Source organism: Notechis scutatus, chromosome 5 (genome assembly GCF_049901735.1).
Source record: "Notechis scutatus isolate UNSWTSFEM ecotype Mainland chromosome 5, rNotScu1.2, whole genome shotgun sequence".
NCBI lineage: Eukaryota > Metazoa > Chordata > Lepidosauria > Squamata > Elapidae > Notechis > Notechis scutatus.
Genome location: NC_142013.1, coordinates 53,352,257 through 53,377,609, shown reverse-complemented (window position 1 = coordinate 53,377,609; position 25,353 = coordinate 53,352,257). Strand labels below are relative to the sequence as shown.

Here is a 25,353-nt window from a genome sequence, read left to right as displayed (position 1 = left end):
GATTTGAAGTAGTACAAGTTATTAAAGGTTTTGCCTAGTTTTATCTCTTTTTTTTGACTAGTAGAAAATCATAATTCTTAACAGTATTTTAAGATAAAATTGCAATTGGAAATTGTTGAAGTACTAAATATTCAAAAAAATATCCAACTGTGACAATTTCTATAATTCCAGTTACTAGAAATTTCCAATGGAGTACATACAATTAAATATTTCATTTATTTATTTTTTATGTATTGTTTAAATACATGAATAAATAAATATTTTCTTTAAAAAGTAAACAGGTAAAATAAAATAAATTGTTTGAGGCTTTACTTAACTTGTAATACATAAACTTATAAACTTCCTCATTTTTCTATTGTTATAGAGTCCAGAAATAGTGTAATATAACTGTTATGTAATATACATATACATAATTTAACTCAGAATATCATAACTAGGAAATGAAAATCAGACTTTTAATTAATAAATACATTCAGTCAAAGTTTATATACTAGTTTATATAGTTTTATATACTATATGTATATGATTCCTGTAAGGAACACAAACTTCCATTCTATTTGACCTAAGTTATTTTAGACAAAATTATTGTTTTGATACCTTTACAGAGACAATACCATTTTAAGCCTAGAACAGTTGATTGTTTACAGTTGCTCATTTCATTTTTAAAAACCTGTAATTTTGAAAAATGCAAAATGCACAAGGAATTTGGAGCCATGTGGCAATGCCCCTAGAATTATCTCAGGTAGCATAAATAAATCTCTCTCTAATGCTTCAGTCTATGTATTAGCAGCTTCTCTAAAATATATCCCTTCTTATAGAATTTCTTCTTGGGCTTTAGTAGGACAGGGCTCCAGCCACATTATGCATGCTGTTTCTTTAATCTTTCTTTAATTATCTAATTCTAAAGTGCTCTGATGTTATTATAACTATTTTTCTTTTTCTCAGTTTTCTTCCTTAGACTTGTGGCATGTAATTAGCTTTTTAATACAGAACCAGAGAGTAGAGAGTTGCTTCTGCTAAACTTATGTCTATCGCAATATGTCCGTATTTAAATTAGATTTCCTTTATTGTAACACAAAGGTGGCATTGAAATATGTTCAATTTAAATATATACAGCATTTATGAGACAATGTCAAATGTAAATAAATATAAAATTATATAAGAATCTTTCTTTCAATTCCTAATGCAACCAACTATATCCCCAAAAATAATAGTTGATGGTAGATGGTCTCAATAAGCAGTTCAGGGTAGCCAAGAGAACGAGTGATCAAACTCTGTTTAACATTAGAACATTTGGCAAATGATTAAAAAAATATTCCAATTAATATTGCACCGACGTAAGAAAACATTGTAATACTACTTTTATAGCTGAGTTATTTGTAGTAACTAATTGCTTTCAGAATAATTCAATCCTTTTATAATCATGTGAAAAACAGAGCCATGCTGAAGATACATTCAACATAACTTTGATGGTGTGCTATATGCTTTATATGTCTTTTATCTAGCCTGGTATCATAAAACATCACTCCTTAGACTTGTTATCTATACAACATCAATCTTTTTCTAAATTTTCTAAAACTCAGAAATTATTTTGTGTACCATTCTAGTTTATTGTTAAGAGCCAGTTAATATAGTAAAAACATCGGGCTAAAACCAGGAGAGAGTAAGTTCTAGTCCTGCTGTAAGGACCTGCCTCAGCTATCATCCCAGAAAAGCATAATTCTTGAAACAATTGGCATTTCAAAACTGAGAGAAAATGATTGCAGAGAAGTCAGGCGAAGTCTGAAATTCGTGCACGAAGCGTTAGGCAATTTTTTCCCTTCAACCCCCACCCCAAAACCCCATGTCCATCAGTGGCAAAGGAGTTTTGAGAACTCTGAGACAGAATAGTGATAATAGGTCTTCACCTTGATAACAGGCTGGAACCTGCTGAGAGAGAGAGTCTCTCTAGATGGCCCATTCCCCCTCCTAATTCCACAGCAGCAAAAGCATACAAAGCATTCAACCCACAAAGCCTCCCCACCCCCCTTCAGAATGGCAGTGTTCTGACAGGAACCTGACACCTGCCTTAGGAACAAAGTCAGCTGAGTGACCTTAGGTCAGTTACTTTCTTTCAGCTTAGGAAGGAGGTAGTGGCAAATGATTATTATATTATAAGACACAATTGAACAGAAGAAAAAAATAGTTTATACTGTGCATCTCTTGCATTAAATTATATGTATTTTTGTGTGAAAATGGGGTTTTCAACTTTTCATAATTTAAGTCTCCCTGGTATGTCCAGCAACAGTTTTTTTTATTAAATAAATTTTTTTTTCTCTCCAATTTAAAGATTAAAGTGTATTATGAAGGCTTAGTATTATCCAGATACTATCAATATTACTTTTTTTCTCTTTATCATTTTATTTTTAAATTTTTATTGGTTTTTAAGACAAACATAGACAAACAAAACATAAAAACATCAAGCCACCTTCCATATATATACATACAGTGTGTCGGTTGGTTTACAAATTGTTTTGTGCTTCCATTTCGTAGAAAAGAGACTACTCCCTTAAAAAAAAAAGGAAGGAAATCATTAATACTAAAGCTTTTCCTTTAAAATAAAATGCAAACGTAAAAATTAGACTTCAAAAACAAAAAGAAAGACAAAAACAAGTTCCAAAAGGCCAAAGATCCACATAGCTATTTAAAAATGTAAGCTAGTAAGGAGGGGGTTTGTTAAAGTAAGAAATAGCCCAGCTTAAAAAAAGTAAAAAGAGCACACTGCACCTTGTTTGGTTATCCAAGGCTTTTGTTAAAATTTATAATTCTCTTCTCCAGAGTCTTATCACCTCTTTTTTCTATAAACTTCAACACCAGACTTCACCTATTGATAGAAACCCAGAAGAGCACCTGCAATAATACTTTCCCATGCTCTTCCCTCTATCTTATCAAACAGGCAATGTCCTTGAAAAGAAATCTCAGTTCTTTCTCAGCTTAGTCTGGTGAAGAAAAAAAAGAGATAGAATATTTCCAAACTTCTAGTTGGCAGTGTTACAAAGTTTCTTCTGCTTTCACTTTCCCCCTCCTTTTCCAAACAAGATATAATAAAAATTAATTAAAAAGGGAAAAAGATATTAAAAAAGATGACTAGAAGGGAGTCTCTAGCCTAAAATATCATAAAGTCAAAAAGTAGAGAAAGAATAGGTGGAAGAAGAAAAAAAAAAACCAGTCCAGTTTCAAAATATAAAATCATGTGTAAAAAATCCAGCAATGAGAAAAAAATAAAAAAAATATTACTTTGACTTCCTGTTTAAAATCGCCACTTAATCACTTCTTTCAAAACTTTTACAGATTCTTTATTTTCCTTAGGGTGTCCATTCAAATCTTAAAGTAAAGAAAAAATTCTCACCAAACCGGCACACTCGCTCTTTCCGTTCTCTTTCGTTTCAGAGCTGTCCCAACTTCAGCAGCTTTAATGGCTGCCTCTTTGCCGCTGGCAAAAAGAGCTTCTCCTGGATCTACCAGGGACTTTGCAGTGTCCCTGGGATCGACAGGATGCGCTCTTTACATTCACCGTCTCTTTGGGACGGTTTAGATCCGTTTGGACCATCCAGGAGCAAAGATATCGGCAGCGATCTCAGACCTCCAAGATCGCATGCCGTATCATCACGATGCCAGCTCCGCCCTCCTCTTTATCATTTTTATTTTATTATATAAAATACAAAGAAGAAAAGAAAATAGGAAATTAAGGAAGGAAAAGGGAGCGGGAAAAGGGGATGTGAAATGCAAAGGGAAAGACAAAAAGAAAGAAAAGGAGGCATTGACTTCCAACTCTTCTTAGCACAGTACAAAATAAACACACACTAACCTCAACTTGCTTTTATACATTAATATATAACTAGCCATTCCTATAACACCAAATCTTTCTAATCTACAAAACCAAGGTCAATGTTTCATTTTTTTCTTCAGAAGCACAAATTCCAGAAGTGATATCCAAATAACTTTTTTTTTCTTTAAATAAAATATTAAATTTAATCATTCTTGCTTTATCTTCCTTGCTGTGGAAATATGTGTATTTCTATTTGCACCTAATAATCTTTATAATCTTTCACTATTTTTATTTACAAAATTTATTGTATTCTTTCAAATTCTTCGACCTTACTGAAAAAAAGGAGAAAAAAATCAAAATACTAAACTTTTTTTAAAATACCTTTTTTTAATTAATACTTTCTAATTCATCTTTTTTTTTTGACTTGTTAACGTACAAGCCTTTAAAGTTCAGTATTGCATTTAGATCCCTCCCTTCAAACTACCCTTATAGATTTTTTTTCATAAACTTCCTTTTTAACATACAGAGTTTTTCTTTAAACTGGTACATCATTTTCTTTAACTTTTTTTTGTACAGGTACTCTCAAATACATTTTCAATAGCTTTCCCCTATTTTAAGAGTTACTTAAGCATTATATATATATGTGTGTAAAAAAAAATACATTTTCAAATTTTGGGTTAAACCTTTCTTTCAGTTGCACATATCAAGCCAAGAAAAATGCATCCTGACTCCTTCCAACTAATCTTCATGGAGTAAAATATTTTTCTTCTCAGGAAGTTTTATCGAAGTCTTATAGGCCTTTCTTTTTATCATGAGATCCTCAACCTTGTTGATGTCTTTAAAGAAAAAGTCCCAAATTTGTCTTTTTTCTCGACACTCTTCTTTCAGTTGTGTTGAGAGGTTTACATTTGAACCATGGTGGTGAAAGTAATATCTGGTTCATCCAAAACTGCGATAAACTCCTGCATTTTCAGCTCTTGTGAAGTTGCCTCAGCAGTTTGGTAACATTCTCCACATGTTTGCATCTCAGAAGTAATTTGAGAGGATTTTTTTATCATTAGAAAACAGCTAGTCAAGAAATTGGCATATTTTATTTAGAGACCTTTCAAATATATCTCTAATACTTTGCTCCACTATATTTCCCCTTTTAATCAAAATCAGAAGATTTTAGCCATCCACAGCTAAGAAGATCAAGTACCAGTTACTACAATCGTAACCTAAAATCACAGTTTTCAATCTTTATCTTTCTCCATCACCTTTTTTTTCAGCATACTTCCTTATTTAGCTTGCCTTAGCAGCCTTCTGCCTTGTTCTTTGAGACAAAAAGAGATCCCTAAAATGGTGCGTGTCTTCAAAAAGGTATAGCAGGCTGTTGCTAGAAAGAGCATACTTTTAAGTTGACTTAAGAAAGAGTAATAATTGTTGAAGGTGATTAAGAAGAGAAAGGCATAGCTTAATGTCCATTTCAAAGGAGAATTTCAAAATGATGACTTCTTCAACCCCAAACAGATTACAGCCACTCCCCTCCCAACTTTTGGCATGCAGATTGCTTTAGAGTTCAACTCCAGAGGCCATTTGCCAGCTTACGGCTGTATTGAAGGGTTCTGAGGGGAAGTTTTAATTTATTTATTTATTTTGTCAAACGCTTACAAAATAATAGAAATCAGATTAACATAAGTATAAATACATGAAATAGGAACTAATAATTGGGGACAATAGGACAGGGACGGTAGGCACGATTGTGTGCTTATACACGCCCCTTACAGACCTCTTAGGAATTGGGTGAGGTCAATAGAAGTTAGTTTGAGGGTAAAGGAGTGGTGGTTTGAGCATATGACAACAGAATCAGGTAGTGAGTTCCAGACATTGACCACTCTGTTGCTGAAATCATACCTCCTGCAATCAAGTTTGGAGTGGTTTACATTAAGTTTATATCTGTTGTGTGCTCTTGTGTTGTTGCGATTAAAGCTGAATATATAATAAATATAATAAATATTCATTAACTGGTAAGACATTGTAACATATAATTTTATGCACTTAAGTCCAATCTTAGCCGGTGTAGTTCAAGGTTGTCTAAGCCTAGAATCTCAAGCCTGGTGGTGTAGGGTATTCTGTTGCGAACAGAGAAGTGTAGTACTCTTCTTGTAAAATACTTCTGGATTCGCTCAATTGTATTAATGTCTGATACACATTGCGGATTCCAGACAGAGGAGCTACGGTATATTCAAGTATTGGTCTAGCAAAGGTTTTGTATGCCCTAGTTTGCAAATCAGTATTACCAGAGGAGAAGCTTCGCAAGATTAGATTTACAACTCTTAAAAGCCTTTTTGACAATGCTGTTGCAGTGAGCTCTAGCGATTAGGTCATTCGATATAAGAACTCCAAGGTCCTTGACAGAGTGAAGGTCATCAATGAGGTCATATCCGCCTAGCTTGTATTTGGTGTATTGATTTTTTTTCACCAATATGTAGGACAGAGCATTTGTTGGTCAAGATTTGGAGTTTCCAACTGTTTGGCCATTCAGACAAGTTCTTCTAAAAGCTGATGAGATGCCAGTCCCTTCAGTTAGGAGGCAGAAGAGCAACACCCCAGGAAAAAATCCTTCGGAGATCTCTCCCCAGGAATGTGTTCAGTTAGCCATGTTCCCAGGAACTGACTATCAATATTACTTAAAAGAATATTTTCATAAGCACATTTACTTAAATTAGTATTGATTCATTTTGTGGTCTGAATTCACATTAGAATTCATTGATTCATTTTGTGGCCTGAATTCACATTAGCTTATACCTATATGTCAAAGGGAAGCTGGAGAGCTATTTCTAAATACAGAGAAGTCCAAAATAAGGCAGTATTCTCTAGCATTCTGAGAAGGTGTAGATTTGTTTACTGCAATTAAACCACAATTAGTTCTCAAGGGACAGTGTCTCTTTTCACTTCTTTTATGCCAGCCTCTTGGTTTTCTGAATAATCAGAAATTGCTGCTGTTCAAGAGTATAGCAATGAGATTTGTTTAAGTAGAAACAAATGTTTGAAATTGCCAGTTGTCACTTATAGAAAGCAGTGATGCATATTAGTGAAAATGAATGGTTCAAAATTAAATGGAGGAAGTATGGTATATGTATTAAATGTACTGTATCTTAATGATATTTTGTCACATATTCATTTGAATGTTTTATGTGATATTTTTGATCTAAAGTTCAAGCGCTATAAAAGTCTCTTTCAAAAAAAAACATGCAGCATTCCAACAATTCACTTTTTAACATTGTAATTTGCAGATTGATGTACAAATTGCCACAGGAAATGGGTCTTATAGCAATTGCAGTTCAACAAATTCAGGGAAAGGGTAAGTTGATACAATTACAGTGTAAGGGAAGAAAAGTATTATGCAATACTATTCATAAAGGTATTATGTAATATTAACATACTCATATTAATAATGCCCATACAGATTGGGTAACCTATTCTAACTATATGGAAATCTATCCTTATTTTTTGTAATAATAACAAAGCAATCATTATCACTATAATACTGAGTAATTAAGCTATGCCCACAGTGCCAGTAAGAATTGAATTTCTATTCACAGGATATTATCTTTAAAATAATCAGATCTGTTGAATAAAGCCATCATGAATAGAGAAATAAAGAAAATCTTTAGGCTTGTAGTTACAGTTTCAAACAACCTTTAATTAAGTTGTATTTTATCATAATCAGCCTTGTATGCAAAACTACCATGATAAAAAAGCACTAACTACATATAGAAGTGGTAATATATCAAACATTTGACTTTTATCTAGCTAACCCCTAAAATACCAGAACAACAGTTGCTAATATTTATTTTCATTAAATAGATGTTTTCAAGCCATGACTTGGAATCCTATATTGTAAATGGAATTCTTAGGATGATATATACAATCCTCTGTTTTCAATTAATATGTTCATGATATCAACAAACTTTTTCTGGGACATACAGAGATTTCAATACTCTCTCCTAATGCCAACCACGATATCATTTAAACATACCTAGTAATTTCATTATTCAATTCCTCTCCAGTTTTTATTTTTTAAATAAAAAATTCTCATTTGGCAAGCAGTGTGGTTCCAGGTTTCACATCTCAATACAAACATGACCATACCGCTACCTATTCATTTCATTTATTCAATTTCATATCACATCCTTATTCATATTAAGTATTAAACTTATCCAATTCCAGTTCATGTTAAAGTTTGTTTCATTTTTCTTAGGATATTCTCATATCTTATTTTACAATGTTATCTAAAATTCTTATCTCATTTCTATGTTCATTTCCCATATTATCCTTTCCTGTCACATTTGCAATTTTATCAATCCTTATTCTATTAATTCAAAATTGTCCCCTTTGGTTAATAATTCGAGTTAGCCACCTTCATTCTACCTTAATACCAATCTCCCTATTTACTATATATCACACATGCATACATTATTGCCAGATTCCACATTACATTTTCTCAATCACTTTATGTCATCTATACATTACAAGGATATTAATCTAATCAATTAATTGAAGCAACTGATATTAATCTTTCCATAATGATTCTCATTTCATCATCGTCCTCTTTTTTATACATCGCTAATCATCAATATATGATATTCTTATTATAAATTCCCATTTCTATATTTATTTCATTAAGTTCCATATCTAATGTAGCGATAATCCTTTAATAAATAACAAAAAGAAAAAGAAAAAAGAGGGCTAAAGAAAAAACCATATCAGTTACATTCTTATCTATTTTCAGTACATATTCTTATATATCACAACATATTACCTTGTGGAATCTCCTTCCCTATCCTTTTTTTTACCCATTATCTCTCACTCTCCTAGCAATGTAATTCCTTTTCATCCTTGTTTGCTTCCTGTTTCTCTTTATTTTCTGGGTCCTTTCTCTTAATTCTCTTTTTCCCATTCTTATTCCCCTCCATTTCTCATTCCAATTATTAAATTTATCTCCCTCCCCCTTCCAATTTTTCTTTTGTACTTCTCTTTTCTACTTTTTCCCTCTCTTTTTTTTCATTTTCCGAACCATTCTCCCTTTTGTTATCATATCAGACCACAGATTTTTAATTTTAATTCCTTTTCACCCCGCTTAAATGATTGTCGTTCCCTTTGTTCTTCAAAGATGGCTTCTTCTTTGTTTAATTCCCTCCCCCCTCTGGTTTTCTTTGTTCTTGTATAAGCTGAGTCACCATTTCTAATTTCTGTAATGCACTGTTGCACATTTCAAGTTTAACTTTCATCATTTCCTTTATATCTTGCAAATCCAGTCTTATTTCAACAAATAATTCCTCCATTATGTGTGCTCCTTTTTTTCCTCTTCCTTAATAAATTTATTCAGTCCCAAAGCCCAGTATATTATTTTATCCAGTATCTTTTAAATTTATTTTCAACAATCAATATCCTTAGGTCTTTGTTTCCAAATCTTCTAGTTGGTCCTTTCCCAGCTGTTTCCCACAGTTACTGGGTGGTTCTATAACAATATTTTCAAGTATCTTCCCCTTTGTAATATTCTAATGTCACTTTCCAGGGTTTTTATTTTATTATCGTGGAGTGTCTTTTACTTTCTTTTAAATTACAAAGTCCAATTTCTTAGAAAGAACAAGCACTTTTCAAAGAGTCACTTAAATTTTTCCTGCACAAAGGAACAGGTGGTGCTCTTGGTTCTTTTCCACAGTCCACTCTTTCCTTTCCTTTTATTTTCTTTGTTTATTAAGTTCCCTAATTTCAATTATTAGCTATTATTTCTTTTCTTTTCAACACATTCAATTCCAGCATTTAATTATGCCTTTGAGGTGCCCGAAGGTCCGATAGTTATCCAATTTAATTTCCAAGCCTTTTTTGTGTTCAAGTATTTTCCTTTAAATTATCTCCTCCAAATGAATGCATTACAATAATTCAAGGCAATTTTATAAGATCCAATTTCCTTCTCACTTTCTCTGGTCGCCGCTTCCACACACTTTCCTCCAAAATAGTCCTTTTATTTTTTAATACCTGGGTACCTTAAAGCCCATGCATTTTGCCTGGTTCACACTCCGCTTGCTGCTTCTCCGCTCCAGCATAGTCTTAGTTTCCCAGACTGCTCTTTGTCTTTGTGTGGCCATTTTAGGCCACCGCTACAGCTTGCCTTTGGAAGGGTTTTTTTTCTGTCAGGGAGAGGAGTTCTGGCTCACCTCAACCCTCCAAGCAATTCCCCCTTTCTTCACCACCCCTCCAGGGTGGTTCTGGTCCTAATATGGATCCTCCAGAGTCCAGCAAGTGAGCTCGAAGCGAACCCGCGCACGATCACAGATTCCGTCCCGACACCAACGGCGAACAAACCGGAAGCCACGATCCAGAAATATAATTGAACACTAAAATAAAACAGGAAAATAAACAGATTCTTACTATTTGGTTTCCATATCATCAGAATGGTCCAGCAACCATTTCTAGAGAGTTAGCTAAAAATTGTGGTCATCCTATGTTAATTGTCCACTCACCTTCAAAGTGACCTCAGGATGCATTTTATTGCTCCACTTCTGAAGCACATTTTTCCTTTCTTGTCATGGAGAAAATGTGCCTCGTGTAATTGCTAAGATCCAATTCTGACTTGATGACAAATAATTAAAATGTTCAAAGCTAGATGAACATCAGTGTTCCATTAACTATTTTGCAGAGAAAGGATTGCTTCTTCAACTGAGCCAATACTTATCACACACTCTGTTTCTCTATCTCCCTTTGCCAGCACTGCTGATACAGCACCGTGGTTAAGAACTTTGATTGAATATAGAGAGAAAATTATCATTTTGAAAACCAGTAGAAATGTTTGTTTCTTTGATTATTATTATTAACAATTTTTATTTTATGATTAGTTAGTTTTACCACAAGGTTTTTTATCCTCTTTAAATAAGTCTAAAAGCTTTTTTTTTAGTCCCATGAGGTAGAATAGTTTCATCTTTCTACCCACATAGCCCAGGTAGTTGTTTGGAAAATGGGGGAGGGAGGGTGAAGCCCTTTCAATTCACAAATATATACCTTTAGATACATTTTCATCAATCAGTACAATCAATACAAGCATAACAGTTTTGACACGTTTGTTTAATTGGGTTATCTTTATCTAGTTTTAGAGCTTGTGTAGGAAACAGATAAGTTTTAGATTTTACATGTGCAGAAATTTTGAAAATGTTATGGGGTTAACAAACTTTTAAGCACTATTATGTTCGTTTCATAATTTCATCCTTCCTAGTATCCTATTTTGACTGTCAACAAATATTCATTCCTATCTACAGACCACATATTATTAATCTTTCTACCAGTATTTGTGCATCTTAAATTTCCTCCACCCGTTTTTTTTACTATGCTGAAAATATTCCACCAATGTAAACAAATTCATCAGTATAAACCTTCCACAGATCAAAATAGTAAACCTTTTGGATTTTTTTTATAAATTTTAGACAGATTTCTTTGTAATCTTTGCAGTTATTTTTTAAACTTGGTTTTGATATTTGCTTCCTGACGTCACCATATTTTCTTAATCTTTTGATGAAATATTTTCCATTTTGTGTATGTTACTTGTGTATAAACAGCATTTAATGTATGTTTCCTTTTTTTAAGGACGAGGTGGAAATACCTGGTTGAGTCCTGTGGGAACTGCTCTATCAACTTTGCTTGTTATCATTCCTTTGTCTTCAAAATTGGGCCAAAGGATTCCATTTATTCAACATTTGGTGTCTCTAGCAATTGTGGAAGCTGTTAGATCCATACCTGGATATCAGGTATTGTATTTTTATGTTTCTTTTTCATTATAGTTCTTTGAAATGAAGTATATAATATTTCCTAAGCTTCCAATTTATAGCAAGAATTATGGATGGGACTGAGGAATCATCTTGTCTGGAAAGAGTTTTACCTGGTTAGCTCTAAGAAAATAGACAGGATACGTGGACTGTGATTTCTGCCATCTGTGTTTTTCATCTATGTCCCTGCTATTGGTCAAATCCAATCAGGATCTGATATGTAATTGGGTCCAAGCAGTGGTGCAGTGGTTTATTTGCAGGAGTGTATGGTTCCATCTGCTTTGGAAGTGACAGTGACCTATGACTTCTCCAAGAACTCAGTTTCCAACTTTCTCTTCTTAGGAAAGGTTGTTGTAGAGGGACAGCTTAAGGGGGCCTGGATAATTTTCACTTATATTTGTACTATCAAATATATCAGTTATATTTATACTATCACATATTTGCACTCTTTCCCTATTGCTAATAAATATCTACATGAAACTGCTGAGTGAGGTAATCTCTTAGCACAGGGCAAAATATCATCAATATATTGATGATACTCAGTTGTATACTTCCACACTTGGCTAAACAATTGATGCTGTTGAGGTTATTATCCAGTGCCTAGTAGGTGTGATGGTCTGGGTATGGACAAACAAGCTGCAGCTCAGCTTTGATAAGGCTGAATAGCTTTTTGGTTCCCTGGATCCAGTGCTTTTTCCCTTTTAAATTCTGTTCATTAACTTAACATACCTCCAAAGTTGTTGCATAATCTAAGACTTCGCCTGGATTCAGAATTCTTGTTTGAAGAACAGGTGGCAGCCAAAGCCAACTCGGATTTTGCACAGATTCCTCTTGTGTGCCAGTTGCACCCGCTCATGGGCCAGAAGGCCTTGTTCTCTGTCATTCTGTCTTAAGTCCAGAATGGATTACAGTTGGATTACTCTTCACGGGCTTCCCTTAAAGAACACTTGGAACTTTCAATTTGTACAGAATGCAGTGACGTATTCAATGGGTGCTTCAGTGTTCACTCATGTAACACATCTGCTAATGCCAATGGCTTCCAGTAAGCTTCTGGATGCAATTTAACTTTATTAGATATGCATTGTAACAAATTCACTACATATTACTATAATCAAGATGGATATGTGGTTTGATTGAACCTTTGAGCACACTTTATTTTGGTCGTAAAACTGATGAAGTAACTGACAAGAAGAAAAAACTAAATGGGAGAATTGCTTGAGAAGTTTTTGAAGAAACTTCAGTGCCTACTTTGTTCCATTTTAAAATGCTTTTTTTGGCATGACTTATTTAATATTGACAATGTTTATGCTGAGTTCTAAAGAAAGAGGCTAACCATATTTCTCCAGGAGGAAATCAGATATAATTAGTGCTTTTTATACTCCAATCTTCTGCAATACTCATCTATTTCCTTTGAACGTAAGCAATTCCCATTATTGGCAAACTGTGTTTTATTGGATTAGTTGATGAAACTTACGTTATCTCTGTTATATGTATATAGTCCAGTTACCGTAGGTTAAGCAGAACGAGCATGCTGCAGATCCTTTCAGCCAAAGAATGTTAGCTGGTGGGGAGCAGAAGACCAACTTTTTCTGCAGTAGCCCCATTCTATGGAACATCCTCCCTTTGGAGATCAGATTTAGTTTCAAGTAAAATATAGTGCTCTGTGATTTAGAACGTTAATGTAAAGGGCTATTGAAGAGAGAGAAAGAATTAATACCTTTCAGCAGTTTCCTGAACCTATTGAGCGGGTGGATAACTTGGAATTTTAAGAACATGCTGCTGTTTCTCAAGCAAAATAATTATCATCATGACTAAGGTTGCAGAATGGATTAGGGTCACAAAATGAGTATCAGGGTTCCGACCTAATAAAAGCAGGAGCTTCACGTTTCAAGAAAATCCAGTTGTTTATTAGTTGTTCATATCGGCCCAGACCAAGTCTGTGAAGACAGCTCTGGCCCCACTCAGTTCGCACCTTACCTCTGACTGTTTCCCCCTCCCCCCAAGATGTGTCATTGGTTACATCCCCAACGAAGCAATTTCGCGGGTCGTAGAAATCACTGCCTCCTGCTGTTACTCATATCTGTGGCTTTGACTTTGGCCGGCTAGGGTGTGCATTGTTTTGACCGAGGTGCAAATTCCTCGATGCAGCTGTGAGGCTTGGTTCCCAATTCTACCTACCTACGGCAACTCGGGAGCAGGTTAGGGAAGTTTCGCAAGTTGACATTGAGTTGCTGGGAGGTTGCAATGTGGACTGCAACTGACTAAGAGAGGAGCTTCCTAGAATGCTATCTGTTCCCCTTTCTGAGCAAGGTTCCCTACCATTTTTTACTTTTCTCCTTTTTTTCTGGGCAGGGTACATTTGAACAAAGTACGAACTTCAAATGTCCTTCATTTATTCCTTTCTATTTTCTGAGGAAATTGGAGAGATCCATTTAGAATCCAGAGACATTCTTCGAATTAAAAATGTTTCACAGCAAGCTATCTTTACCTGCCTGCCTTTTGCTTTTCTATCTTTCTGTAAACAGTGTATAAAGGTCAATTGGGGGAGAAAATAATCTTTGAAAGTATATTGAGTGCTATTTGAAAACATTTCTTTACAGGAGTATCTCAAATGTCTGTCTTGCTATGCTGTAGTACATATTTCTAAATTTGCAATAGCTGTAGTTAAATGTGATACACAGAGAAATATATTTATGTAATCTCTTATTTTTAGATTATTATATACCCCTCCTTGTTTTGCAATCACAATCCCTTCTAGCAACTTTGTCATTGAATGAACATGTGACAGACTGTGAAGATTGCTAATTGCTGTTGGTCATTCCTTTACAATATCCTGTATCTGACCAATTTTTGTTCTTTTTTTTACCCCTTGAAGGGTAGAGAGATTGCTTAAACAAATTATCTTTTCCTGTGCTATTTTTCTCTACAACCTAATGTTTCTCTAAATCACAAGTTAGCATTGTGACCTTGATTAGAATCCTCCACCTGGCTGCGATGCTGCCTGAAACAGACTATACCTTGATCAGTTTCACACTTTTTGTTGCCAGGCACTTGAAAATTTATTCATAAATAGTACATTGGTGAGAAAATGATTGTTTTTATTACCATAGTATTTGTGAATAGTCATTAAATAAAGACTGGGTATGTTTTACCTATAGAACTTTGACCCCATAAAATAGCAAAATAAAAAAATGTATGAATAGTGGATATGCCATCTTGTTAACTTCAAAGATATTTACCAATATGCAAATTTCTTTTTGTAGGAAATAGATCTTCGATTGAAATGGCCAAATGATATATACTACAGTGACCTTATAAAACTTGGTGGTGTTTTAGTAAATTCCACATTAACAGGAGATACGTTCCATATACTTATTGGTAAGAATATCAGAAATTTCCATTATGGTGGTTTATAATATTGCCTATTTTTGACATAGCAAATTGAACAACATGATTATGATCCCCTAGAACCGTAATGAATATGCATCTGGAATATTTCCACACCAACACATGATTTGCAAGAGAATTTATTTATCTGATTATTTTATGACAAAATCCTGTGGGATAAAGACAATAAAATGTTTCTCAACCTCAGAAAAGCTCTGACTAAACACCATATATTATTATTAGGAAGGCATATTTTTGCTACTCTAGATCACCAGTTTTCTTCAGCAAATCTTGCATTACAATCAAATAATTTTCCTTGTTTTATGGTGGGAATATACTGATAACAATTTAGCACCTTATTCTTATTTTTGTGAATAATCAATTAATTCAAATAATTTATTTTAATTGGTTATGTTGTTTTATCTTTAAAAAAAGAAATGGGTTTCAAATTATACAAGCTTATGTCATCTTTCATCATTGGAAAGAGTAAATATCTTAAGAAATCTATAAAAGGATTTTTATATCTGTCTAAATGAATTAGAATGAAATGTATTACCATAATAAAAGAAATAATTTTACAGATATACATGACATTTTATATATCTTTTTTCTAATGACTTATTCTTCCTCAGGATTTGGATTTAATGTTAATAATAGCAACCCAACTGTATGCATCAATGATCTCATTATGGAGCACAATAAGACAATGAATACAACATTGGAGCCCTTAAATGCCGACTGCCTGATTGCAAGAAGTGTGACCATACTGGAGAATCTGATCAACATCTTTCAGGAGAAGGGACCAAATGGAATTCTTCCCATGTACTATAAATACTGGGTGCATAGGTGATTAAGTTTATTATTCTCAATTAACAATAAGTTTTCTTAAAGCAATAGTGGCTGATCGGGTTTTAATTTTTATTATTTATCATAGTTTGCTTAGTAGGTATTTGACTATGTATAGACATATTTAATTAAAAATTGTGTTGAACACATATAATTTAAAAAATATCAGAATGTCAGAATTTGATTCATAAGGGCCTAATTTTTGGCTACTACATCAAAAACCTAAAAAAACCAGACTAGGAATTAATAAATTAGTATTCAAAAACTCTAGAAAACCATATCTATTCGATATGCTACAATACGATACTATATTTAAACAAGAAGAGTTATGTAAAATAAAAGATGAGTACAGGAAATTCTCATGCTATTATTCACTTTGATTATTTTTTTCTTCTGTTCAATCTTGTTTTATTCTTGGAGATAGCCCGGTGAAGTTCCTGCAGTTTTCTTGGCAAACTTTTTCAGAAGTTGGTCTCCTTAGGGGCTGAGAAAAAGTGTCTGCCCCAAGGTGACTTTGTGCCTAAGGCAGGACTAGAGCTCACCCGCCCCCAATTTCTAGCCTGACCACTACTCCAAATTGCTCTCGATTATCATAAGTAATTAATGAATTCCATATGAATCTTAAGTAGAATCCATATGCATTTGTTAATAATTATTTTCCCATATTTAATATATGATACCGGTAAGTTCCTTGGAACAGTAACACTATCATCCTTATATGGATATTTGTTGATCAGTGAATGAAATACATTGTTATATGTAGATGTTTACACAAAGTAAAGGTAGATAATCAGACACTAAAGATACTTTGCAGAGAGGGATTCATTATTAATAGAATAGTCAGACTGAAATTTAATATATGTTATATTAATCAAATAATGTTGTTTTCCGTTTCAGTGGTAAGCAAGTCCGACTCAGAAATGATGAAGGACCATTGGTATGGATTGTTGGGATAGATGATTCTGGATTCCTTCAGGTTTATGAGGAAGGCAAAGATGTTATCACCGTGCATCCAGATGGCAATTCTTTCGATATGCTAAGAAATCTTATAATTCCTAAACAATAGTTTTTCAGTATGATAAAACAATCACTCACTTAGACTATTTTGTATTCAGTGCTTATTATGAGTGCTTAGCTAGAGGCAGTATCAACATTTTTCTTCTTTTTAAAGCAGGAAAATAATAGTACTGTATGTATCAAGAAAAGAAACAATTTTGCATAACTATTTTTTGTTAGGTTCTCTTCTTCGTTACCTCTTCGTTACAACCTTTCAGGATTGTGTACAAATGTGAAAAAAGCATTGCAAAAAGTATTAAAATCAATATCTAATGTTTGAAATGGATCATTTGGATCATTTCCCAAAAGAAACTGTTATGATGTATTTTGTCCAAACTTCTTCTTATAGTAACTTTTAACACTAATAATCATGCTTTTTTGTGTTATTTCTGTTTTTTACAAGGAAAAGTTTTTCAACAAATATTTAAATAATACGATACATCATCTGGTTTTAATTAAGGAGTAGATGGCTATATTATTTTATTACATATTATTATATATTATAACATTTAAGTAAATGATAAAAAGTGAATGTAGCTTTCTGAAAGGGATTTGCTTAGGCTGTATTGGAGCCTAAGCTTTCCGTGGTTTTTTGTACATTCGGGTTTTATAGCTAAATATTAGAGGTAGAATTACCACCAATTTAATAGAATTCTACAGGTTATTTTTGTTTCCCAATATTTTCTGACTTCTTTTCTTTAGGTCTTTAGAGTAGAAATTAGTCTGGCCAAATAGGATTAATTTATTATTTTTTTAAGTTTAATTTATTAATAATTTTAAGGCTCTCTCGAATCACAGTGTTTAACAGAACCAATATTGCAACAGAATCTGCTGTAGCTTACTTTGAATCATTTCTCATTCATTCTTTACTCAGTAAGATTTTGCTGATCTTTGATGCTATATTCAAATTCAAATAAAGATGGTTCTGTGATATTTTCATCCTCAAAGATACTTTTCAAAAATCTCAATGCATAATGTGTTTTAAATATTGATTTTGGTTTGTAATTTACACAAACATCCAATCTAAAATTTTAAAACAGTTTCAACATACTAGGAAATTGAGTTAGCCCGCCCTCTTTTTTTAATGCTGTAGGCCAGTGGTTCCCAAACTTTTTCAGTCCACTGCCCCATTGGTGCTACATACTCATCCTCGGTGCCCCCCACCCAGGGGTGGGATTCAAATTTCTGTGCACGTGGCCTAATTTGAGAGCATGGCTTGCTGGTCACGTGACTGGGTGGGCATGGCTTGCTGATCATGTGACTGGGTGAGCGTGGCTTGCTGGTCATGTGACTGGGTGGCATGGCTTGTTGGCTGGGCATGGCTTGCTGGTCACATGACCGGGTAGGTGTGGTTTAGTGGTCATGTGACTGGGTGGGTGTGGCCAGATGACTGGCAAACCAAATACAAGTGGTCTTCACTTAATGGCCAGTTGTTTAGCAAGTGTTCTAATTTATGATTGGCCTCCCCAGAGCTACTTGACCGTTTTTGGAGTTTTGACAGCCATACACACACATACACACACACTCCCTGCTAACCCTGCTGGAGCAGGTCATTGGGCTAGAATCGGCAAAGCATCTCAGATTAGATTCTAGTAGTGAATAAAATCTAATCAGAGATGCTTTGCCGATTCTTGTTGATTTGTTTTATTTGTATTTATTTTATGTTGCTGAATTGCATTGACATGTTTGTCCCTTCTTGTGCACAACCCAGAAGCTTTTGTGATTCTTTGCAGCAAAAATTACCGACCTCTGGCTTTGCTCGACTTTTCAAACGTGCCGCCACTGCCGTGTTTTAGGTGCCAGCCCCACAGATCCACCCCATTGAGCCCACTGCACCGGAGGCACCTGCCCATGCAAGTCGAGTGAAGCAGTGCACCAAGTCAATGGGGTGAGCCTGAGAGAGGGAAAGAGAGAGAGAGAGAGAGAAAAGAAAGAGAGAGAAAGAGAGAAGGAAGAAAAGAAAGAGAAAAGGGAAAGAAAGAGAAAAGGGATAGAGAAAGAAAGGGGGGATGGAAGGAAGGGACAGAAAGAAAAAGAAATAAAGAAGGAGGGAGGGAGGGAGAAGAAAGATAATGAGATATCTATTCTAGTCCAATCACCTGCTCCAGCAGGGCTAGAAGGGAGTGTATGTGTGTTCTCCTTGTAATTTACCAGTACATTTTGGTTTTGCCTTCTTCAGAATTGGCACTGTAATACATTGGGGAAAAGTAATTTTTAGGGTGGAGGTCTGGTCCAATGGATCCTGTTTAAAGCCTCAGCAAAATGTGAGAGCTTCCTGATAGTCTTGATCATGTTTTGTCCACAAAACCTTTAATAGAAGCCAAATATGTTTCAATGTGGAAAAAGGCCTCAGTCTAAACTAGGCCTCATTTCAATCTGATGCATCAGGTCCCTCTCCCTCCCTCTCTCTCTCTCCCTCCCTCCCAGACTGGCTTTGCTCTACTTTCCTGATCTGCCTGCGGGGCCAATGCTTCAAACATGGATGGATGGATAGAGAGACAGGTAGATAGGTAGGTAGATACATTGGTACGTAGGTAGGTAGGCAGGCAGGCAGGAAGACAGACAGACCTTTTGGATGGATGGATGGATGGATAGGTAGGTAGATAGGTAGGCAGACAGACCTTTTGGATGGATGGACAGACAGACAGAATGCGACAGCGGCAGCACTTTGGGAAAGTAAAGCAAAGCTGCCGCCACCGCATTCGAGGGGCCGGCTCCGGAGCGGTGCAACAGTCAATGGGGTGAGTCTGCAGTGCCAGCGCCTTGAACGACCCCCTGCCACCTTTTAGTGCCCCTCTGCTGGCCCCCTTGGGGGTGCTAAAAGGCAGCAGGGGGGCATTCGAAGCGCCGGCACCGCAGGCTCACCCCATTGACTGTTGCACCAGATCGCTGCAAGTGGCTCAATGGGGTGAGCCTGCGGAGCCGGCACGTTGAATGCAGCGGCAGCACATTGCCCTGGGCTTCCTCAACCCTGCCCTGCTCCAGGAAGGAAGGAACAGCACATAAGTGCCCTGGGGGTGCAGCTTGGGAGGCTGATCCCTGGCAGGAGGGGCACCCTGTGAACTTGCTGTCAGGCACGGCAACTACAAAGAGGGCCGGGCTTGGCTGAGCAGGATCCTGGATATTGGGCATGTGATCAAAGCCCCCCTTCCTCTGCCTCCCCCTAGGTCAGGGGTCTGCAACCTTAAACACTCAAAGAGCCATTTGGACTCCCACTGAGTCACATGACCCCCAGGTTTTGTGGTTTTGTTTTCTATGGGGAACAGGTTGCTCTCTCTCTCTCTCTCTCCTCCCTCCCTCTCCCATCTCTATCTTTCTCCCTCTATCTCCCTCCTTTCCTCCTTCTCATCTTTCTTTCTCTCTCTCTCTCCTTCTCTCTCTCTCCTCTAACTAACTCTCTCTTTCTCTCTTTCTCTCTCTCTATGCCTCTTCCTCCCTCCTTCTCCCCCACTCCCCACCCCCTTCCCAACTCCCACACCCAGGGAATAACTGTAAGGAAATTTGACCACCGTCTTTCTGTCTCTGGAAAGATACAAAAATAAACCTTGCATTCCAAAAGGAGTGACCGTCAGGCTGTTACCTCACAGTGCTACGAGGTTGCTGCCTTAGATCGCTGCTGAATCCTTGCAAAACTGGCCAAAGACAGAGAGAGGGGAGCAGACAAAGCTGAATTGAGCCGAATCTCCCTCTCTCCCTTTGTGTGTGTGTCTCTTTTCAGTCTCTCGGAAAGCCCTGCGTGCACTCCTTGGGGCTCTTCGCTGTCCCCTTTTCTTTCTTCCTTTTGGAAATCTGGCTGGCTGAAGAACGGGGGGAGGGGGAGGGGGAGGAGCGGAGTCTCCACCGCGGCTTCCGCTCGTTCCTCAGCTAGCCCGGATTTCCAAAAGGCAGGAAGAAAAAAGGATAGCGGATCCCCAAGTAGAACACGCAGGGCTTTCCAAGAGTGTGAAAAGATTCTTTTCTTTCTTCTTGGCGAGCTTTTGGAAATGCAAGTTGGCTGAGGAATGAGCTCAAGCCCTGGCGGAGATTTCCTGCCTCCCTCTACCCCTCCTCCTCTCTCGTGCGCACCCTCCAGGCCCCATCACAGCCCGCTCCATGGCTGTTCGCTGCTCTTGCAGCACCTGTGCAGCACGCTCAGATTTAGTACACTTCACTTCATCCCCATCTCCTTCTCCTGGAGCCCATTACATTGCGGAACATCGGCTCCAAGCCGACCCGGCCAGTGTCTCGGGCTGGAGAAAAGTCACAAATCTCTCCCAGCAGCCGAGGTGAATACAGCACCAACAAGGGCCAGAAAAAGAAGCAAGTAGAGGGGCGCTTTGCTCCTACCCTGGAATACGGAATAAGACTCCATCTGCCGCCATTGTCCTTCTCAGGACAGGCAAAGATTGAGGGGGAGGGGCAGGGCCAGCCAGTGGTGGGATCATCTGACAGGGAGCCGCAGGAGAAGGTCCAAAGGACCTCCAGAGCCGCATGACCCCCACCCTAGGTGATCCGCGGATGCCATTGATCGTTGCACCTGAGCAGTGCATCTGAACTGCCGCATTCGAGGCGCTGGCTCCGGAGCGGTGCAACAGTCAATTAGGTGACCCTGCGGGGCCGGCGCCTCGAACATCGCCCTGCCGCCTCTTAGCGCCCCCCTAAGGCATCCCACCGCCCACTTTGGGAACCACTGCTGTAGGCTTTAAAATACTCTGGCTTTGTTCAGAAAGAAAGTTCTCCCCCCAAACATGCACATTGCAGAATTGTCTAAGATTCAGTTTACAAAGAATCTGAAAATACATTTATTGGCTCCTTTATGAATCCAAAAAGGCCTAAAGCAACCGAGCATGCAAATCTGTAATGAAGGATAAATGGTTAACTTGCATTTTTGAGACTGGATAATTGGTCTATGTATTATTAGATATTAAACTGCCCTTTCATTGAAGATGAAGATTTTGACTTTTGGTACTTAATGCTTTCCATACTGATATTGATAATTGTTTAAACTTCATTTTGCTAAATGCATTTCTATCTAACATATTATAAAAGAATAAAATAATTGCATTCATTTATGTGGCTTTTTTAAATCCCTGATTTAAATTATGTAAAGTAATTATTTGCATACCTATCTGGTACTCACTTTTTTAAAAAAAAGAAATCCATTTACCTACTCTATGGAAATGAATCCCAAAGAGGTCTCCAAATATCCTCGTCCTCTGTGGTCAACTTGCTCCAGAAGTTGGGTCAGTGTTTTTTTAATGTTGGGAAGGAATACCTACCCTGTCTTCTCCTCCAGAGATTGCATCCCTGAAAACTCCATCAGCATCTGTGCAACCAGGTATGCCTTATATGAGAGTTTGCTCTTACACAATGTCTATAGAGATTCTCAATCGTCCAGGTTATGGTTGTCCCGCTTTTCAAAAGGCAACTGGACTTCCTTGTTTTTTTTCCTTGAAAATGTTTCACTTATCATCTAAGAAGCTTCTTCAGTTCTGACTGAACTGAAATTGGATGAGAAGCAAAACATTTTCAAGGAAAAGCAAGAAAGGCAGCATAACAAACCACTATGGCCTAGGACTTGCTTGAAAAGCAACATCCTACAAATGTCCCTCCCTTTTCCCAGACTAATCCCACCGCCCCAGAATTAATGATTGGTTGATGAAATTGGTGATGGCAGTTAATGACAGTCTGTCCAGAAAGGATCTATCATGGCAAGAGGACTAATAGCCATATCTTCCATTTTCAAATCACTAGCCATCTGTTCTGAAGAGAAAAATAGATCCATGTATTTTCCTATTTGAGTCAGACACCAATAGAAATAAGATCATCATTGCCAGGTGGACTATAAATTTCCAAATCATAAAGATTAAAATTTCCCAGCACCATTAATCTGAGAGAATCCAAATGGCCTATGATGAAATACAGTGACTCAGGAGGGGGAATGCAAGGCAATTGCAGCCAGTCTCCTCATGGTAAGATTGGGCAGCAAACAAATGTAATGTTAAATTTAAAAACTAATAATAAATTGAGGCACTCATGTGAGCACTTCACTCAACAAGTACAGTCCTGGCAGTTGTGGTCATTAAGTGATCATAGAAGAGGCCTGCCTGGGAATTCTCGACTTACAACCATTCATTTAGCAACTGCTTGAAGTTAACAACAGCACTGAAAAAAAACGACACGACCAGTCCTTGCACTTACAATTGTTGTAGCATTTCCTACAGTCATATGATCAAAATTTGGGTGCTTGGCAACTGGCATGTATATATAATGATTGCAGCATCCTGAGGTCATGTATCATCATTTGTGACCTTCCCAGCCATTTCCAACAAGCAAAGTGAATGGCGAGAAAGTCAGATTTGCTTAACAACTATGTAATTCAATTAAAAGCTGCAGTGATTCACTTAACAACCATGCAAAAAGGTCATAAAATTGGGCATGTTTCACTTAACAAGGAGGAACCTTAATTTAGTTGCAAAGTTGACCCTTTAGGTTAAAATTCTCTATAGTATTCTTTTTAGAGGAGGTTTAGCCCAAGCTGAATGTTTGCCATACTGCTTCCTTTAGATGCATGACACATTTTCATTTCCTTTAACCATATTGCTGAAGGAACAGTATATCAGTGGCCCAATTTCTAAATAATGCATCATCCAGAGTTTTTTCCACCTTCATGTAGGGCAGTTATTTCCAGGAAAATGTCAATACTTTCTGAACTTTATATGAATTAAATATGCCTGTAGTGTGCATTATCATAGTATGGTTTCATTCTAATTCCCCTTTTCCATAGTTGTGTTTAATTAGTTTGGGACATGTCCCACTACTGATAATTAGTTCACATCAATAGAATAGATAGCGGAATCACAGAATTGGGGAAGTATCTCCCTTTTTTATTTGCACTAAAAACAAATAACCATCTTTAAGAGTTGACTGTCCTGCCTCTTCTTTAAAACCTGGGGAGGGGGAGAGATGGAGAAAGCACAACCTCTATAGGTCAACTGTTTCACTGCTAGACATTTTTAAATTTTTAGTGGCAAAAAGAAAAGTAAAATGGTTTGATATTTATTAATAAGCATGCCTAAAACCAACAAAAATAATTAGCTTATTCTGTTGATATTTTATTTAATTTGTTAATCTTATAAATAAATAAGCATAAGAAATTTACAGTTTAATGGAGTTGATATTCTTCAACAATTATCAACTGTTTTATGTATTTTTTTCTTACATTCTGAATGCCAAGTTACTGGGGTTTTTTGTCACACATAAAAGCAACTCTCTAATTCCAGAACAGAGTTGTGTTGCTTGTAATTTTGAACAAGTAGAAGAATTCACCCTAATATACAGTAAAATATTCACCCTAATATACAGATCCAGATAGAGTGTGGAAGTGTGGAAGTAGTTTATTATTGCCTCCTTCAATTTTAGTACTTTCCAATCTAGCCTTCAATCCTGGGATTTACATTCCATATCCTGAAGCATATTTGTTTTTTACTTGATTAAAATACACTATTAATTAGGACTGCGAAAGGATTGTTGAACCCATTTGATTACAAGATTTACACATCTTGACAATGCTTAAGATCAATTAATGGCATGGTCAGGAGAATAGTCAGTCCAGTATACTTAGATTCCAGAGCATTAAGTAGAAAAAATATATCCCCATCCTTATTATCTAACATGAGGAAAATAAATGGATGTTAAAAAAACTAAAAATCAGAGTAATATGAAATGTACATGCATGTTATAAGTGGATAAGCATGGCAAGTTTCATAGCTCTTGATGCACAGGCTTTAAAACCATAGACCTAAACCTACTTTTTAATTTTTACAACAGAATTTATATGAAAGTTAGAATTTAAATTTACCAAATATTCCTGCAAAGGTTTTCAAACTTTGCTTCTTTATCAGTTGACATTATAAATATTTGTAACATTTTTGTTTTGAAATCAAATACAATAAAAGCAATAAAAACGGAATATTGAGGAATAACTGCAGGTAGATTCATGGAATCTTGTGCAACAAGAAAAAATGCTAGAAAGGAATAGCAAAGCCCCTTCTTGTACTCATCAGAATTCAATAGAACTATTTAGAACAGGAAATATCAGAATCCAGTCATCTCTCCCTCTTTCAATGATCCATCCATTCACCACCCATCCATCTTGTGTAAGCCACTGAGATAGTTGTTACTGCTTCTTTCTTCTGTGGATGACAGGTGAGGCACAGAAAGGTTAAAGATCCTTTCCGAAATTATATCACACACAAGACTTTGTGATTGGACTAGAGAAAGTAGTTTGATCACAAAATTCACCATTTTAAGGTAGAGTTGTCAGAACCCCTCCTTTCCTACCAAGATGTTTTACAAGAGCAAGAATCAAAGAATTGTTGTTTGAAACAGCTTCTTTACACATGGCAAGTTTCTGGCATGACATATTGGAGACGTAAAGTAATTGAAAATTCATTAATTGGGGATCAAACAAAT

General features: G+C 36.3%; 1 protein-coding gene across 2 annotated transcripts in view; it reads left to right on the top strand.

Annotated features, from left to right (window-relative positions):
• HLCS (holocarboxylase synthetase) overlaps positions 1-17,830 on the top strand; it is a 65,506-nt gene extending 47,676 nt beyond the window's left edge. For both annotated transcript variants that reach the window (XM_026664224.2, XM_087966760.1), the window contains exons 7-11: positions 7,084-7,151; positions 11,432-11,592; positions 14,874-14,988; positions 15,630-15,843; positions 16,741-17,830. In XM_026664224.2, coding sequence (XP_026520009.1) covers positions 7,084-7,151; positions 11,432-11,592; positions 14,874-14,988; positions 15,630-15,843; positions 16,741-16,909 — 727 coding nt within the window. In that variant the 3' untranslated portion in view covers positions 16,910-17,830. The remainder of the gene's footprint in view (positions 1-7,083; positions 7,152-11,431; positions 11,593-14,873; positions 14,989-15,629; positions 15,844-16,740) is intronic.
• The last annotated feature ends 7,523 nt before the right edge of the window (positions 17,831-25,353 follow it).